Raw genomic sequence first — 18,062 nt, 5'->3', positions numbered from 1 at the left:
TTCTTTCCATAAGACCATCCAGTCAGGTGTCGACTCCCTAGGGGGTGACATCACTAACACAGGCAATTGCTCCGCCTCCACACCATTTTCCTCCTCATACATGTCGACACAGCGTACCGACACACAGCACACACACAGGGAATGCTCTGATAGAGGACAGGACCCCACTAGCCCTTTGGGGAGACAGAGGGAGAGTTTGCCAGCACACACCAGAGCGCTATATATATATACAGGGATAACCTTATATAAGTGTTTTTCCCTAATATAGCTGCTGTATATATTAATATGCCAATTTAGTGCCCCCCCCTCTCTTGTTTTACCCTGTTTCTGTTGTGCAGGACTGCAGGGGAGAGTCAGGGAGCCTTCCTCCAACGGAGCTGTGAGGAAAAAATGGCGCTTGTGTGCTGAGGAGATAGGCTCCGCCCCTATTTCGGCGGCCTTTCTCCCGCTTTTTTGTGGAAAACTGGCAGGGGTTAAATACATCCATATAGCCCAGGAGCTATATGTGATGTATTTTTAGCCATTTAAGGTATTTTCATTGCGTCCCAGGGCGCCCCCCCCCCAGCGCCCTGCACCCTCAGTGACCGGAGTGTGAAGTGTGCTGAGAGCAATGGCGCACAGCTGCGGTGCTGTGCGCTACCTTATTGAAGACAGGACGTCTTCTGCCGCCGATTTTCCGGACCTCTTCACTCTTCTGGCTCTGTAAGGGGCCGGCGGCGCGGCTCCGGGACCCATCCATGGCTGGGCCTGTGATCGTCCCTCTGGAGCTAATGTCCAGTAGCCTAAGAAGCCCAATCCACTCTGCACGCAGGTGAGTTCGCTTCTTCTCCCCTTAGTCCCTCGATGCAGTGAGCCTGTTGCCAGCAGGTCTCACTGAAAATAAAAAAACCTATTTAAACTTTTACTCTAAGCAGCTCAGGAGAGCCACCTAGATTGCACCCTTCTCGTTCGGGCACAAAATCTTAACTGAGGCTTGGAGGAGGATCATAGGGGGAGGAGCCAGTGCACACCAGCTAGTCCTAAAGCTTTTACTTTGTGCCCAGTCTCCTGCGGAGCCGCTATTCCCCATGGTCCTTTTGGAGTCCCCAGCATCCACTAGGACGTTAGAGAAAATGTGGTATACACTATAGTGTGCAGCAGGCATAAGCGACCCCAGTGGCGGATTTCCCACTAGGCACATGGCGTGTGAGACGCTGGTGTCCCCAGGGCCCGGGAGCACCACCGGCTGGGGTCGTAGCACCTCTAGTAGGGAGCCTGGTGGAGGAGGGAATGAAGCACCGCCTCTTCCTACTAGGTTCACCTTCCCTGTGGTCCCACGGTGTCACCAGTACAGTCCAGACTCTTCATGTGACTACCAGGTGGGCAAAAATGTTGTGCCTAGGTGCCGTCTGACCCTTGAATCTGCCACCGGCCAGCCCTTGGCACTAGTGCCACATGGTGGCATACAATGATTTGTTGCATGGCTCACTCAAGTTGTATCGTTATACTGCCTCAGTTGCAAGGTTGGCATCGGCCGTGGGACTGGCATGGACCATGAGGCTGGCGTGGGCATATCCTGGACCTAATGAATTTATATAATAATTGTATATTTGTTATGTTTCTTTAAATTCTCTTTAATTAGCGTGCACTAGATTACCCTGTACAGTGCGGAGGGGGTGAGGCTTGGGTGTTGGCGATCAGCTGGGGCCATATATTTTATTACTATAGATTTATAATATAATAGTCCGGCGCTGTTTTCTGTAACTTCTACGTAGCTAGAATTGCTCTTTAATGTGTATAGAGCGTTCACACTTCTCAGTGTTAATGGGCTCTTAGGAAATCCTGATCTATGTAATATAATTATTGGTGCACTTGTCATACTTATACCGTTTCCCGTTGATTTTGCACAAGCCATTAGTGTAGGCATTTGCTCCAAGGTTACTCAGGCACCGCGTCTTCAGCTGCCACTTGAGGATGTAAAAGTATTGATCACAAGCTAAAGGCAGGGCCGTATAGAGATCTATAAACACCCTTTTTACCCCAGTGTAACGGCTTCCCGGAATAACCTCAACAGATGCCACTTAATTCACATTAAGAATTTGGGCGGCATTACATCCCGCCCCCGATGTCATTTTGAAAAAATGACGGCAAATATTTCTTAGTTGTGAATTGATAATATTACCATAGACTAGCACAGGGTTTCCCAAACGCAGTCCTCAAGGCACACTTAACAGTCCAGGTTTTCAGGATATCCACTCTTGCGTGCAGATGGTGTAATCATACTGACTGAGGTACTGATTAGGTCACCTGTGCTGAAGCACGGATAGCCTTAAAACCTGGCCTTTTAGGGTTCCTTGAGGACTGCGTTTAGGAATCACTGGGCTAGCAGCGTTATCCTGGCTTTTTGGGATGTGATTGGATTTGCTCACAGGCCTCTTCTTCTTCCCCAGGAAAGCACAAGTCGACCGCACTACATCGAGAAAGCTCCAGGGTCCCAGATCTCCAGACTTCCAGACCTATCAGGTACGTCACACCTACCGTCCATTGCATGGATATCAAACCGCGCTTGTGTCATACGCCGATTATAATGTGTACACTATCTAGTCTGCATGACATATAGTCACATGGTGGCATAAAACTGCTATATATATATGTATATATATATATATATATATATATATATATACTTATGTGTCAGTGAGCTGCCCATTGAGACTACAGTAATTCAGCATAAATGCACAGGTCATTGATCCCTTTCTGTAGAGGGTTTTAGGGATTTTCCACCTTCAGACAACTTTTTTGGAATATATTAAATACTTTTCTGCTGCTTTTATCTTTATCTTTCTGATCTCCGTCTCTGATATTTGTCGCCCAAGACCTGTATAGCTGTTATTTCAAGTTGCGTATTGTGATGCCATTGGGTACAGCACAGATGAGCTCTTGCTGTTTGGATTCAGTTGTATCCACCAAGCAGTTTTGTGTTGTGTCCAAGGGAAATGAAGATAATAAAGTGCCATTGAAGATACACAGGTTTTGGTGAAAAACCAGAAAGAAAGGGAAAATCTGTGAAGCAATTTATTTACGAAAGTTGCAGGATGGAAAGTAAAAAAACAATTACAATAAAGTGGTCTGAAAGGGGACGACCCCCTTATATTGTCCCGGAAACCTGGAAGATCAAACTTCATTCTGTCGTCTTTGTTCAAACAAAAAATAGCGAGCTAGGTTTCCTTTGCCACAGAATCGTATGAGAACCTTCTACAGATCTACAGACGTGTCCTCATTCCCTTACTGTTTGCGCAATATGGCGCACTTTGTGCCAATTAGACTATGTGTAGCAATTCATACTCTTTCCTACATTTTGCGTCTTATTCGCGTCAAACCTGCAGTCGCTCGCCATGTCCCAGGAGCGCTAGATTAGTACTTCTATACAAATGGGTATGGGACTCTAGGTCGACACCAATTAGGTTGACACTTATTGGTCGACAGTGGATAGGTCGACACTAGGAATAGGTCGACACAGCCATTATGTCGACATGAAAAAAGGTCGACATGAGTTTTTTATGTTTTTTGGTGTCGTTTTCTCCGTCAAGTGATCGGGAACCCCAGTTAGTGCACTTCGTTCACTTGCATGGCTCGCGAAGGTGCGCTCGGCACAGGTTACCGTTCCCAATCGTAGTCCACGTGAATCGTAACGTATGCAACAGTTAAAAAAATAAAAAAAAGTGAAAAACTCATGTCAGACTTTTTTCATGTCGACCTTGTTCGTGTCGACCTAATGGCCTTGTCGACCTAATTCAAGTGTCGACCTATCCACTGTCGACCAATTGGTGTTGACCTAATGGGTGTCGTCCTAATTGGTGTCGACCTAGAGTCCGGATACCATACAAATTAGGGACTGAGGGCCTCATCCCGATGTGGTTAGTATCGCACAGCTGCAGGGAAGCGGGCATGCAATACCGTACCACCATATGCCAATAGACCCAAGGCTCGTCGCGCCTACAAACTGAGGCGAAATCCCCCGTTCTGTAAAAAGGTCCCAATGCCGCCCCCAAATGCTGCAGCATGTCGCTCGTGTTGCGGTTATGGGGGGGTCTGCAAGCGATCACGCTGGACCCGTTGTGCGCATGTGCAGAAGCGTGTGCGAAACCGTCCGATAGCACAGGATTTGTACATAAATAGAAGCTACATGAAATCCCGGAACCAGTATTCCATGCGCCCGTGCAGTGTTCTATTGTCACATTGGTGATGCGAATAAGACGCTTGGTGCGGCATAAGGTGTATGCGGACACATGTGTAACAGATTTACAGTGATGCATTTATTGTGTGTGACATATTATAGGTCATTAATAAATGACGGTAACAAATGTGTCCCCATCTCCTGGTTATAACCCTCAGAGTCAGCGAGGAAAGACACCAACGCGCAGCCGTATTCCGCACAAGCGCAGTGGCTAAGAAGGAGACGGAAACGAGCGCTGAACGTAAGTAAAAGTACAAAAAGGAGATTTCTAAAATTCCGTATAAGAATGTAACGGAGCCCACAAGCTAGAGGTGGAACTACTGACGCAAGGATAACCCGAATCCTCAGTGACGCACACATATTCATTGTATGTGCAATCTCTGATTAGGGCTTTCCTTTTCTGTTCCACGTAATAACGCATTTCGCCATTTTAGTGTTTGGCTTTTCTACTGACAGCCTATGTAGTAGTAGTGACCCGTCTTTCGCTGACTTGTTCTGATAGCGTTAAACAGTAGTCGCCGCGGACATCTCTGCCACGAAGCAGCCATGTTGTGCTTTGTAGTGTCTTTATCCATCTGATCGACAGACGCAGACTGCACTGACCTTTGTAATTACAGTATGAAACCCTTTCACGTATAGAAACATACTCAGTGTCCCGTGTCTGTCACATTTACCCTGTATCACGTTTACACAACAGGTGCCACGCGGAGTCTTTGAAGAAATGAAATATGTAGAACTTATGATCGTTAATGATCACCAAATGGTAAGTAGTAACCCCGCGTACCGTTCTAAACTACGCCTGTCCCTCTGTCAGTGTATCGGAGAATTATCGTGAGATTAAAAAAGAAATCGTGGTAGAATTATTACAGCGACACAGTTGGATTTTATTGTGATTAGAATTCAGGAATGGAAAATGTTAAAAATCTGATTTTGCTACTGAGACAGGCGGGAATGTTGTTCCTGCTGCACAGTTGCACAGTAGTCTGTATTGCAGATGGATCTTGCAGGTTTCTGCACTGCGTATACATCCGAGCCGAGCGCACGCAACTGTGGGTCAGAGTCATACGCACACAGACGCAACTTCCACTTGCTGCCGTCTGGGTGTAACTGGGTGGCAGCTGGACGTTGGCTAAGTGGCGCGGCGGTGTAATGTAGGCGGCGCTATGGTCTACTCGCTGTGAGAGTATACAGAGCCTGGCCACCCTCACCTTCGCTACGTAGCGGCTGAGCCTCTTGCACCCACTGTAGTTCTGACAACTGCGTCCAATGGGCTTAATTCAGAGTTGATCGCAGCAGCAAATTTGTTAGCAGTTGGGCAAAACCATGTGCACTGCAGGGGGGGGGCAGATGTAACATGTGCAGAGAGAGTTACATTTGGGTGGGGTGTGTTCAAACTGAAGTCTAAATTGCAGTGTAAAAATAAAGCAGCCAGTATTTACCCTGCACAGAAACAATATAACCCGCCCGAATCTAACTCTCTCTGCACATGTTACATCTGCCCCACAGACGATTTTCATTTTGACAAATAAATGTGTATACTGATTTGCTGTAACAGAACTGTGGCGCACAGGACGCTAGACGCAGGCTTGGGCCATGATGTGTTATGTATCGCACATGACAGGAAACATATTCAGCGCTTTACCCCATGCGGCAGGCCCAGTCTGAGGGAAATGCTTGGCTGCGCGATCTGTCATCTGATATAAAGCAGACTGGAAAGCCCATTTTATAGAACAATGTGTTTGTGCAGCGTTAGTTGTTCTATATTTAGCGCTATACAAACTATGGATTCTAGAACAGTGAAACAATTAGTTCCCTGTTACAATGTTTGTTGAATTCCATGTTACATCGTGTAGGACTAATTGCTCTTTCTTTTTTTTTTTAAACATGGGCCTGATTCAGCATGGATCGCAAAAGCAAAATCTTCCTCTAATGGGCAAAACCTTGTGCACTGCAGGTGGGGCAGATGTAACATGTGCAGAGAGAGTTAGATTTGGGTGGGTTATATTGTTCCTGTGCAGGGTAAATACTGGCTGCTTTATTTTTACACTGCAATTTAGATTTCAGTTTGAACACATCATTCCCAAATCAAACTCTCTCTGCACATGTTACATCTGCCCCACCTGCACTGCACATGGGCCCTCATTCCGAGTTGTTCGCTCGCAAGCTGTTTTTAGCAGCTTTACACACGCTAAGCCGCCGCCTACTGGGAGTGAATCTTAGCATCTTAAAATTGCGAACGAAAGATTCTCAAAATTGCGACCACACACCTCTTAGCAGTTTCTGAGTAGCTTCAAACTTACTCGCCATCTGCGATCAGTTCAGTGCTTGTCGTTCCTGGTTTGACGTCACAAACACACCCAGCGTTCGCCCAGACACTCCTCCATTTCTCCAGCCACTCCCGCGTTTTTCCCAGAAACGGTAGCGTTTTTTCACACACACCCATAAAACGGCCAGTTTCCGCCCAGAAACACCCACTTCCTGTCAATCACATTACGATCACCAGAACGATGAAAAAACCGTGAGTAAAATTCCTAACTGCATAGCAAATTTACTTGGCGCAGTCGCAGTGCGAACATTGCGCATGCGCACTAAGCGGAAAATCGCTGCGATGCGAAGAAATTTACCGAGCGAACAACTTGGAATGACCCCCATGGGGGGGTAATTCTGAGTTGATCGCAGCAGGAATTTTTTTTAGCAGTTGGGCAAAACCATGTGCAGTGCAGGGGAGGCAGATATAACATGTGCAGAGAGAGTTAGGTTTGGGTGCAATCTAATTTGCAGTGTAAAAATAAAGCAGCCAGTATTTACCCTGCACAGAAACAAAATAACCCACCCAAATCTAACTCTCTCTGCACATGTTATATCTGCCTCCCCTGCAGTGCACATGGTTTTGCCCAACTGCTAAAAAATTTCCTGCTGCGATCAACTTGGAATTACCCCCATGGTTTTGCCCATTAGAGAAAGATTTTGCTCTTGCGATCCATGCTGAATCAGGCCCTGTATACTTTAAGTATCAAACAGGCTGTGCAAAGACATTAAATAAAGCTATTTGCATTTTTACCTTATTTTCCTGGGTGCTAAACTTTCTGTTCTTGCATTGAAGCTTCTCTATGTAATAATATACATTTGGAAAATAGGTTTTATACCACTAGGTGGCAGTAACTGCCTGTAATTGCTGCTGCGGAAATCTGAGCTGTCGTTATTCATTCTATACTGTAGATGATTTTAACGTTTTATTTTCAGTCATAATGTAATATTTGCTTAGGGTCCCTCAAATCACCATATAATAGCCTATGGACTCCAGTGGCTAGTTATCAGGAGGCAGGATCTGAGAATATTAGCTTTTCAGAGTTTGATACATTTGTGAATATCGCAGTCCCCCTATATCTCTACAGGGACTGCTGTGCAATAGGAAATATAGAAACTGCAGCAGATATCTCTAGTCCCCTCTACAGGGCAATAACTAGGTGTGTGCGGAGAGTGCACTGCACATAGCGCCGCAGGGTAGGGGGCACTGTTTTCAGCATTTGTAGATTATCAATTACCTAATTACTTTCACTTGCAGCTTCCCCCCTTTTTGAAGCCCAGCGGGATGCTGATGTGCCCGGGTTTCGAACCAGGTGCCTATGACATTGCAGTCAGACACTCTATTCATTGAGCTATCTGTCCTTCCGTAGAAATCTACAGATTCCAAGCTGAAGAGTTGTAACTATTTGGAGCTTACCTTGTACTGTGTGAAGGGGTGATAAACATTACGGCTGGGCAGATCTATGTAGTGTGTGGCTGCCAGGGATTGGATGTGCGGCTGCACACTGTATGGAGCTGCTCGATTACGGTGCTGGTTACGTTTTTTATGGGGTACAGGTAGTTTCATATAGTAAGAAATCTCATCGTTTTTATGCAGGATCAAGTAGCTCGGTGGGTGGGGTGTTTGGCTGGGATGCAGCAGGTTGTGGGTTTGAGTCCTGGGTGTGGCAGTATATTGAAATGTGTTATTTAATGAGGGGTATTGTGGCTGAATGGCAGCAGTCTCTCGGGTTGAGTGCATGAATGTGGTAGAAAGAGGATCTGTGTCCAAATCTTACAATGTTCTATAAATGTGTGTGTATAAGGGAATTCTCTGAGATCAAGTTTGTCATGTCCCTTCCCGGCGAGGCCTGCGCCTTATGTCCCTAATGAAAAAATGGGGGAGAGGACGCCGATTCTCTCTCTGGCACAGGGCACCAAAAAGTCTAGTTACGGTTCTGCCCTCTTAGTACATATGGGAGAAACTTTGGGGCTAATTCAGACCTGATCACTAGGCTGCGTTTTTGTACAGCGGGCGATCAGCTCTAAACTGCGCATGCGTATGCACCGCAATGCACAGGCGCGTCGCATGGGTACAAAGCGGATTGCAGCTCATCGATGGGTTTGTGCAAAGAATCCATTAGCGCGGGCGATCGCAAGGAGGCTGACAGGAAGAGGGCGTTTGTGGGTGACAACTGACCATTTTCAGGGATTGGTTGGAAAAACGCAGGCGTGTCCAAGCGTTTGCAGGGCGGGTGTCTGACGTCAATTCCAGGACCGGACAGGCTGATGTGATCGCAGCGGCTGAGTAAGTCCTGGGCTGCGCAGAGACTGCACAAGATCTGTTTGTACCGCTCGGCTACACATGCATTCGCACACTTGCAAAGCTAAAATACACTCCCCTATGTGCGGTGACTATGCGAACGCAGGACTGCAAAAAAACCTAGCGAGTGATCAGGTCTGAATTATCCCCTTTATTCATTTACGGATCCTTAGAAAACTGAGAAATTTCTGCAAAAAGAGCTAAATAAATACATCCCCTCTTCTAGCTCTTATATCACGGTGACCGGAGACAAGATGTTGGGGCCTCATTAGCGCAGCAGATAGCAGTCCCCAGTAATATCAATAGGGACAACAGAAATTTGGCCTCCTGTTAGTTTACACCGTCTCCAGTTTTGTGTAACCTGCTTTGTGCCTATTGAGGCGTATTAGCAGGAGAGGGCTCTTCCAATCCCTCTCCCACAGCCCCCGTCCGGCTTGCGAATCTGACACGCATTCCTCCGAAATCCTGGGGAAGAAAGTGGCGGGGACATCGGTTATTGCTAACGCTGTCCCTGAGTGTGCCACTTAGTACATAGCGGGGATATTTTCATAGCGTTAATATTTGCAGCACTGTCGTAATTATTAATACATAGGCTCTGTAATCATATCAACTACAACTGTTTGCAACAATTCCATATACTGTTATTTGTGCAGGTGGACCATTGAGATTACTGTAACAGAACCTTTCAAGATTTAACTTGACCACTAGGGGGCAGTATTGCTTGTCCTGTATTTTGTCCACATTCGGGTGTACTGAGCAGCCGATACAGGGAGCGTATGTGTGTAATTAATCTGATATACGTTTCTTGCTTTCGTTCTAGTACAAGAAACAGCGCTCATCTCACGTCCATACCAGCAACTTTGCGAAGTCCGTGGTGAACTTGGTTGATTCTGTGAGTATGTATATAATAAATATATCACTGCTGTCAGCTGTCAGTGTATTTGCTCATAGACCAACATATTTCATATGGGGTATGTTAGAGTAACATTACACTGCACTTTATAACGGGAGCTTGTAGACACTCTGGTACTTGTAGTCCTGGATTGTTCTCGGCCAGTGCTTCGCAACCTCAACCCTCACGTACCTCCAACAGGTCATGTGATGAGGATCTCTGTCTGGAAACAGGTGGGATAATTATTGACCCTGCAACATAGAGTTAACTCCCCTGTGCATGATTAATGACATCCAGAAAACATGACCTGTTGAGGACTAGAGCTGTGTCTCCAAACGTTGTCATCAAAAGCCGCCTAACAGTCCTGGTTTTAAGGATAGCCATGCTTGAGCAATGTACCTCAGTCATTTTGATTTAACCACCTGTGACCCAAACATGGCTATACTTAAAACCTGGACTGCTTTGGGAAACACTGTTTTAAGGCGGTGGTTGCCAAGTCCAATCCTCATGTAGCCAAAACAGGTTATGTTTTCTGGATTTCTTTAATCATTCATAGGTGAGTTCATCTGTTTTGCTGGGTTAGTTATATCCCACCTGCTTCCACAGACAGACATCCTTAAAACATGACCTGTTGGAGTTGAGAATGTAACTGTATTAGGGGAAAACATCTGCGGGCCCTGTTAGTCTGTCCTCCGTGGCCCCTGATTATCCCTCACCTCACAGACTGTGGGCGGGATGTACCATCCAGTTCGGTACATCCCGCTACACATCACGCTGACACTAAACGCATATATACTAACCTATGCGACTAGTGTGGCAAAGGACGGCTCTTGCGATCAGAGCTGTCCTTCGCGATGCGCATGCACAGTCCAGCGGGGGATGCTGGGAGGGTTCCGTGACAGAACCCTCTCCACATCGCAACGCAGAAGAAGCCCCATAGGCGTCTACAGGGTAAAGCCAACAAAAGCTGGCGTCACCCTGCATGGCGGAGACTGGGCGGACAGAGGTAAGTACGTATGAAAATGCAGTAAACACCATGGGGGGAATGTAATAGGGGGTGAGAATCAGAAAGTGAGAGATTTTGGTCAAATTCTCCTGTTTTTTTAAAGTGGCAATCGTTTACATGGCAAAACCAGGTTGATTTTGGCACGTAAATGATTGCCACTTTAAAAAAAGAGGAGAATTTAACCAAAATCTCTCACTTTCTGATTCTCACCCCCTATTACATCTCCCCCCCTGCTTTCACTTTAGTACATCCCGTTTGGTATAACGCTGCCTCTTTACCAGATTTGTCTCTTTTACTGTCACCGTCCGATGTTTGCACTGCGCATGCGTCCCGATGGATCACCACCTGCGGCCGCAGTGAAAATTTGGACCCAGTTGGACGGATTTGCTGACAAGCCATACGTCTGGTTATGCTGATGTACGAAGCACGTGCAGCGTGCCCGGCTCAGCGCAGTACAGGAGGGAAGCGGACATCTGTATACATTAAGAGCAGTGCAATAAAGATCAGCGTTGTATTTATGCCATCAATCTGCGGCCGCCTCGCGGCAATTACAGTCGTCTAAGAGTAAATAAACAGTGGTGGAGTGCTGCCACCTGCGTGACCTAATGCGCGGACGCCAGTCGGCTTCTGTGTCAGATGCAGGTCACTTCTCACCATGCCTGGAAATAAATGAGCTCTGTACACAACTGCTGCCAATTGGTGACTTATAAACAGGGACTGAAGGCTGAAGTCAGGATCCTTATTGCCCTGAAGTGTTTGATCACCTCACGTAGAGTGTAAGCGTAGACATTGATCTGAGGCCACAATCCACTTCTTCTTACCTCTGTAATGGAGAACCTGGCGGCGGGGGGAAACGCCGTTCTCTCCCACCTGTTGTAAATCGGGTTTATTTCCAGCAAACAAAATAGATATAAACTCTACACAGAGGCAGGCAGAGTGCTTGTGTGTGTATGGGTGTGTGTTCTGGGGCCCTCTCGCCTTCCTGACCTGCGCACTGTCCTGGCACAAGCATGGCGGCACCAGAGAACAGGGAGACCACCTGCTGAGTAAATAGGTGAAACGCGTCATTTACAGATCAGCTTATTGCTGATATCCCGGAGCGGCTGTGCCGGCATGGCTGGTGCTGAGCTAATGTGTAATGGGAATATGGGAAGGATGGACGTATGCGCACTGTCCTGGCACAAGCATGGCTGCACAGGAGCACAGGGAGACCACCTGCTGAGTAAATCGGTGAAACGCGTCATTTACAGATCAGCTTATTGCTGATATCCCGGAGCGGCTGTGCCAGCATGGCCGGTGCTGAGCTAATGTGTAATGGGAATAGGGGGAGGATGGTCGTATGCGCACTGTCCTGGCACAAACATGGCTGCACAGGAGCACAGGGAGACCACCTGCTGAGTAAATAGGTGAAACGCGTCATTTACAGATCAGCTTATTGCTGATATCCCGGAGCGGCTGTGCCGGCATGGCTGGTGCTGAGCTAATGTGTAATGGGAATATGGGAAGGATGGACGTATGCGCACTGTCCTGGCACAAGCATGGCTGCACAGGAGCACAGGGAGACCACCTGCTGAGTAAATAGGTGAAACGCGTCATTTACAGATCAGCTTATTGCTGATATCCCGGAGTGGCTGTGCCAGCATGGCCGGTGCTGAGCTAATGTGTAATGGAAATAGGGGGAGGATGGACACTGATGGGCGATGTTTCACAACCATCCATGTTCTCAGAACAGTGGTGACGGTTGTTCTATTCAGCGGCATGGGGCTCCATTGCTCGTTCCATGCCCATGGTGGTTTGCCGGTGATGGCATTCCTGCTGCAAACAACAGCACCGTCAAATGGTTTTCCAGCAATGGTTACATAACACCGTTAGGCACGGAACGCTGGTGGAAAGAAACCCCCAATAATTTGATATTGGCCTTTCCAGTGTCCTTCCTTAGAATGAAGATAGATGGGTGAGGGACAGCTCAGAATGTGTCAATGTCATCGTCACAGTAGGTCTTTCTGGGTCAGCGTCTGCGTGTCACTGTCACTCTATGTCGATGTGAGTCTGTCTGTGTGTCGGTCTATGGATTAATGCTAACTTTATTGATATAGTTATTGGGCAGTACGGATGGTGTAGTGGTTAGCATTACCACCTCACAGCACTGAGGTCTTCGGTTCGATTCCCACCATGGCCCTAACTGCGTGTGCGTGTACATGTGACACGGACAGTGGTGGATTTCCCATGAGGCACATGAGGCACGTGTCTAGGGGCGGCACAACAGACTAATGAAGCCAGATGATTCTTTTTCTTTTTTTTTTAATTACAATTTATTTTTTACTTCTTTTTAGTTTGCAACCGATGGAAGTGGGACAACGGGCTGCAAATTGTGGAGCTGGAGGTGGTTGTGGAGTGAGGTTGTGGCTGCTTGGCGGTCTTAAGACATCAGGATGTGAAGGGGGCAGTGACATGATGGGGGGGTGGGGTGTGACCAATAACGTGCCTTTGGGCGGCCTGACCCGTAAATCCGCCCCTGGGTTCGTAACACAGATTATAAGCTCCATAAGCGCAAATGAATGAGCAAATATTCTCTGTAAAACTGAGATGGCGTGAATATATGAACGGTAACATGTAAAAGCTGTCCTGGCAGCTGCTGGTTTGTGATGTCATCACTGACACGTAGAGTAGACGCGTCATTGCTGTAACATATAACTATTATTTGGAGAGCAGAGATATCACATGTGCTGAGTGACTTATTATGAAAGTGTAAAGTACATCTGGATATGACGGTCGCCATGTATATCAGTGGCGTCACCTGGGTGGGTGACGCCAAATAGCCCCCCGCACGTCTGTGTGATGCCTCTGTCATATATTACTGTCAAATATACAGTAAATGCCCATAGTAGTCACTTCTGTGTCACTATACTGTACTATAGCGCCCAGTATAATCCCACCCGTATCAGAAGATGCGTCGCGGCCCGGGCTTCCGCCATAGGGAAAAGCAGATACAGTAACTAGGGATTTACACAGCTTTATAAATATGTCATCTTATGGCCTTGTGCTTTTATGTAGTCCCGGAAATCCTCTGTGACTTCCTCTGTCCCTACGTTTTATATTAAGGTGTCAATTATTAACATTATATTACCACAGTGACATTATAAAATGTAAAACAGCTTACTTTATTTTCCTGTATTAGGGGAGCATTCGTGTCATTTGTATCACATGGCCTAGATAGAATGCTCCGCTGTCAGTGACGGCGAAACGCAGCGTGCGCGCAACCAGGTTTCTTCCAGCTATATCCGCGTACACAGGGCTGCCATCAGAAATTGTGGGGCCCAACAGTGATAAAATAGGCAGGGCACCCTCTGCGGCAGCACCTGATTGAGTGCTGGTCCGCAAGCTCTGATTGGCTTGCGGCAGGCAAGCACTGTGAATTTGGCTCTGGCCGTGAGCCAATCAGAGCTCAGACACCAGCAGCCAATCAGGAGCTGCCGCTGCTCTTGATTGGCTGACAGTCCGCGTGCTCCGATTGCCTTGCGGCTGGCAACAAATTCAAAATGCTGTATTCCCCAACCCCGTGCGCCAGCTGTAATTAGCCGGTGGACTGGCACCCCCCTCGCTGTCCGGGCCCGAAGTCCCTGCAGTCCCCACCTGTTGGCAGCCCTGTGTGTGTATAATACTATGTACATGCCCACAGAGGAGTGAAAGCATCTGGTAAATGTTACATAACTGAACGCAGAATGTACAATCGTAGATCAATATATCTGCGTCATCGAGGAGGATACTCGAGCAGCTGTACAATATATACTATATATAATTGGGTGCTTGTACATACTTCATGTGATGGTGCGTCTGGGTGTTGAAGGTTTTATATCCGTGTTGCGACTCTTGTAATTCAAAGCGGTTTACGATGAGGGTCATTGAGAGCAATTAACAGCATCAAAGGCCGGTGATGAAAGCTTCACTTCTGAGACCTTTTATTCTGCGCATCTTTCGTTTCCATAGATCGTCTTCAAGATGTTCAGAAGACGTCGACACATTTACAGAGTTAAACATTTTTTAATGAAAATAAGTTGTTTTTTTTAAATTACCTTAAGAGCAGAATAATAGAATTTTGTGACCTTATGGCCTCAGTTACGTCTGTGCGCTAATTCCTGCGCAGCTGACATTTTTCAGGCTACGGAAATACTGATCATCGCAAGTGAAGCTGCCGCCCGAAGCTATTGCACAGTCCCCAGCAGTTGCGTATGCATATGGAGCACCGCCGCAACAACGAGGAACATCGACTCCTAGGGTGACTTATAGCTACGCAGACTGGCCGCGGCAGGAGCGACACTAGCGCCATGTTCCTCTACGTGTCAATTACTCTGTGTATAAAATATCAGTGCGAGCGCAAAGGTGCCTAGACACGTGCACCATGCGGTCACAGCACATGCGCAGTCTGCAGATAATCGCTCAGGTGTGAAATCAACGGCATTGCGTTCCCACATGAATAAAACCCTTAGTGCATGTCACAGTTAAATGATTTCAAAAGATTAAAAAGTATAATTTGGCGTTTAATACCCAATAAGTATGATGCAGGGAAGGGGTGCAAGAGGGAGATGGGCCCCGAAACGTCTTCCTCCATACTTGTGGCTTCTGTCATTCTACAATGAATTAACATATGTGCACATAAGAACTATAGGGGGTCATTCCGAGTTGATCGCTAGCTGCATTTGTTCGCAGCGCAGCGATCAGGCTAAAAACCGGCAGTTCTGCGTATGCGGCACAATGCGCACGTGCGACGTACGAGCACAACGAACAATGTAGTTTTGCACAGGGTCTAGCGATGCATTTCAGTCGCACTGCTGGCCGCAGAGTGATTGACATGAAGAGGGCGTTTCTGGGTGGCAACTGACCGTTTTCAGGGAGTGTTCGGAAAAACGCTGGCGTGCCAGGGAAAACGCAGGCGTGGCTGGGGAACGCAGGACGTGTTCGTGACGTCAATTCCGGAACTGAATAGTCTGAAGTGATCTCAAGCGCTGAGTAGGTTTGGAGCTACTCTGAAACTACACAAAAAATGTTTGCAGGCGCTGTGCGATACAACCGTTCGCACTTCTACTAAGCTAAAATACACTCCCAGTGGGAGGCGGCATAGCGTTTGCAGGTCTGCTAAATACTGCTAGCGAGCGATCAACTCGGAATGACCCCCCATAGTTTCATTCTTTGGTGTGTAGCCTTATTCAGTCACATTGGGCCTGATTCACAGTCAGATGCAAAACAGCGGCAATTGCGGATGTCCGCGGCAGCCATATTTACTGCCTAATGCTACTGCGAGAATCTGTCCCATCTATGCCGGTATCTATGCGGCTTCATGCACAGACAATATCCGTCCGCGCTCCTCACGTAGTTCTGCTCGCGATCTGACTCGTACAGCGCACCTTAGCTCTGCGGACGCTTTGTGCCGTGCATGCGCAAACCTCGTTTCCTGTTATGTCAGCTTTAGCACCTGCATCCAAGACAGAATCAATCCCATTGGTTGGAAAAGATGAGACTTGCCAGTGATAAAAGCGTACCGTGTTTGCCAGTTTATTATACTCTAAGAATCCTACTGGTCACAAGGTCATTTAGAATAATACGGGGCAGATGTACTAAGCCCTGGAGAGAGATAAAGTACCAGTCAATCAGCTCCTAGCTGCCATGTTACAGGCTGCGTTTGAAAAATAACAGGAGCTGATTGGCTGGTACTTTATCTCTCTCTACTTTATCTGTTTCCAAGGCTTAGTACATCTTTCCCTAGTTATGATCATCCTGAACGTTTTTAGGGGGACATTTACTAAGCAGTGATAAGAGCGGAGAAGTGAGCCAGTGAAGAAGTTGCCCATGGCAACCAATCAGCACTGAAATAACATCTATAATTTGCATACTATAAAATGATACAGAGCTGCTGATTGGTTGATGGGGCAATATCTCCACTGGCTCACTTCTTTGCTCTTATCACTGCTTAGTAAATGTCCCCATTAGTCCAGTAGGATGTTAAAACAGGTTTCTCTACAACTGCTGCCTATCGATCTTCCAGAACAATAAGATGGGTGAGATGCATCAATGCTGAAAATGCGCCCAAACATCTGCAAATACCGTTTTCGTAGGTTTGGCCTCATAACGTATATGCACCAAGATCCGGAATGTGATACATTGGTTAATGCCATCTGTAGATGGCATTACCCTGTAGAAGCCTATTTCTGACTTTCCCCCTAAGAGGGATCCTTCTGTGCGCTGTACGCAGAGGAAAAACATTGCCTGTTTGCGTGATCATCGGCATAGCGCCAGGCCAGAGAGAGCGCTGTATCCGGTCACCTCTAACGCACGGTACAGCGTAGTGTGGCGTGCTGCCTGCACAGTTGCTCTGCTGTAGCTTGTAGGTCTATGCAAGAATATGATTATAACTAAGCACCTGTATGGTGTATGAGAAAACAGACCTGCAGACCCGCCAGCCCTGGGCGTGAGAGCTAGCACTCTGCTGCTCGGAGAAACCCGTAAAACCTGTGCACCTCTCCTACACAGTCTCACACTATTATCTGACTGTACCGGGCTATGTGTCTGCCTTTCCTTTACGTGTTCCATTTACACCTGCAGATTTATAAGGAACAGCTGAACACGCGTGTGGTTTTGGTGGCCGTGGAAACCTGGAACGATAAAGACCGCATTACAATTGGCCCTGATCCCATGAAGCTGTTACACGACTTCTCCAAGTATCGGCAGAATCACATCAAGCAACACGCGGACGCCGTGCACCTGCTCACGTATGTAGCCACGCCTCCTTTTCTCCGCAGATTAGTGACAGTTACCGCTGTTACCGATTATATTCCGTCTTCTAAATATCAAATGATAAAATGTGTGCGGAACTAATAAGTGTCGTTGTGTATATAATATATTGTTTGTCTTGTATGTAAGGAACGGAACATTCCACTACAAGAGAAGCAGCATGAGCTTCTTCGGAGGTGTCTGCTCTACTTCAAGAGGCGTTGGAGTAAATGAGGTAATAATTTTAGGGATCCGGATCTAGGTAGACAGTGTTTGGGTCGACAGGGTCTCTAGGTCGACAAATCAAAAGGTCGACATGAGTTTTTCACATTTTTATTATTTTTCTGAACTTTTTCATACTTATCGATCAACGCGGAGTACGATTGGGAATAGTAACTGTGAGGGGACACAGGGGGGTGGGGGCAATTCAGAGTTGATCGGAGCAGAAAATTTGTCAACAATTGGGCAAAACCCTGGGGGTGATCCTGAGTTGAGTTGAGGGCTCCGATCATGACTATAGACATGCGGGGGGGACGCCCAGCACAGGGCTATCCCGCCCCACATGTCGGTGCCG

General features: G+C 47.1%; 1 protein-coding gene across 5 annotated transcripts in view; it reads left to right on the top strand.

Moving 5' to 3' along the window:
• ADAM23 (ADAM metallopeptidase domain 23) overlaps positions 1 to 18,062 on the top strand; it is a 282,388-nt gene that overhangs the window by 171,460 nt on the left and 92,866 nt on the right. For all 5 annotated transcript variants that reach the window (XM_063932697.1, XM_063932698.1, XM_063932699.1 and 2 more), the window contains exons 7-12: positions 2,430 to 2,502; positions 4,375 to 4,457; positions 4,914 to 4,979; positions 9,646 to 9,717; positions 17,321 to 17,487; positions 17,639 to 17,723. In XM_063932697.1, the coding sequence (XP_063788767.1) occupies positions 2,430 to 2,502; positions 4,375 to 4,457; positions 4,914 to 4,979; positions 9,646 to 9,717; positions 17,321 to 17,487; positions 17,639 to 17,723 (546 nt within the window). The remainder of the gene's footprint in view (positions 1 to 2,429; positions 2,503 to 4,374; positions 4,458 to 4,913; positions 4,980 to 9,645; positions 9,718 to 17,320; positions 17,488 to 17,638; positions 17,724 to 18,062) is intronic.

This window comes from Pseudophryne corroboree, chromosome 7 (assembly GCF_028390025.1).
Source record: "Pseudophryne corroboree isolate aPseCor3 chromosome 7, aPseCor3.hap2, whole genome shotgun sequence".
In the NCBI taxonomy this organism is placed as follows: Eukaryota; Metazoa; Chordata; class Amphibia; order Anura; family Myobatrachidae; genus Pseudophryne; species Pseudophryne corroboree.
Note: the sequence above shows the minus strand (reverse complement) of the source record. Positions and strands in the feature narration are given on the sequence as shown.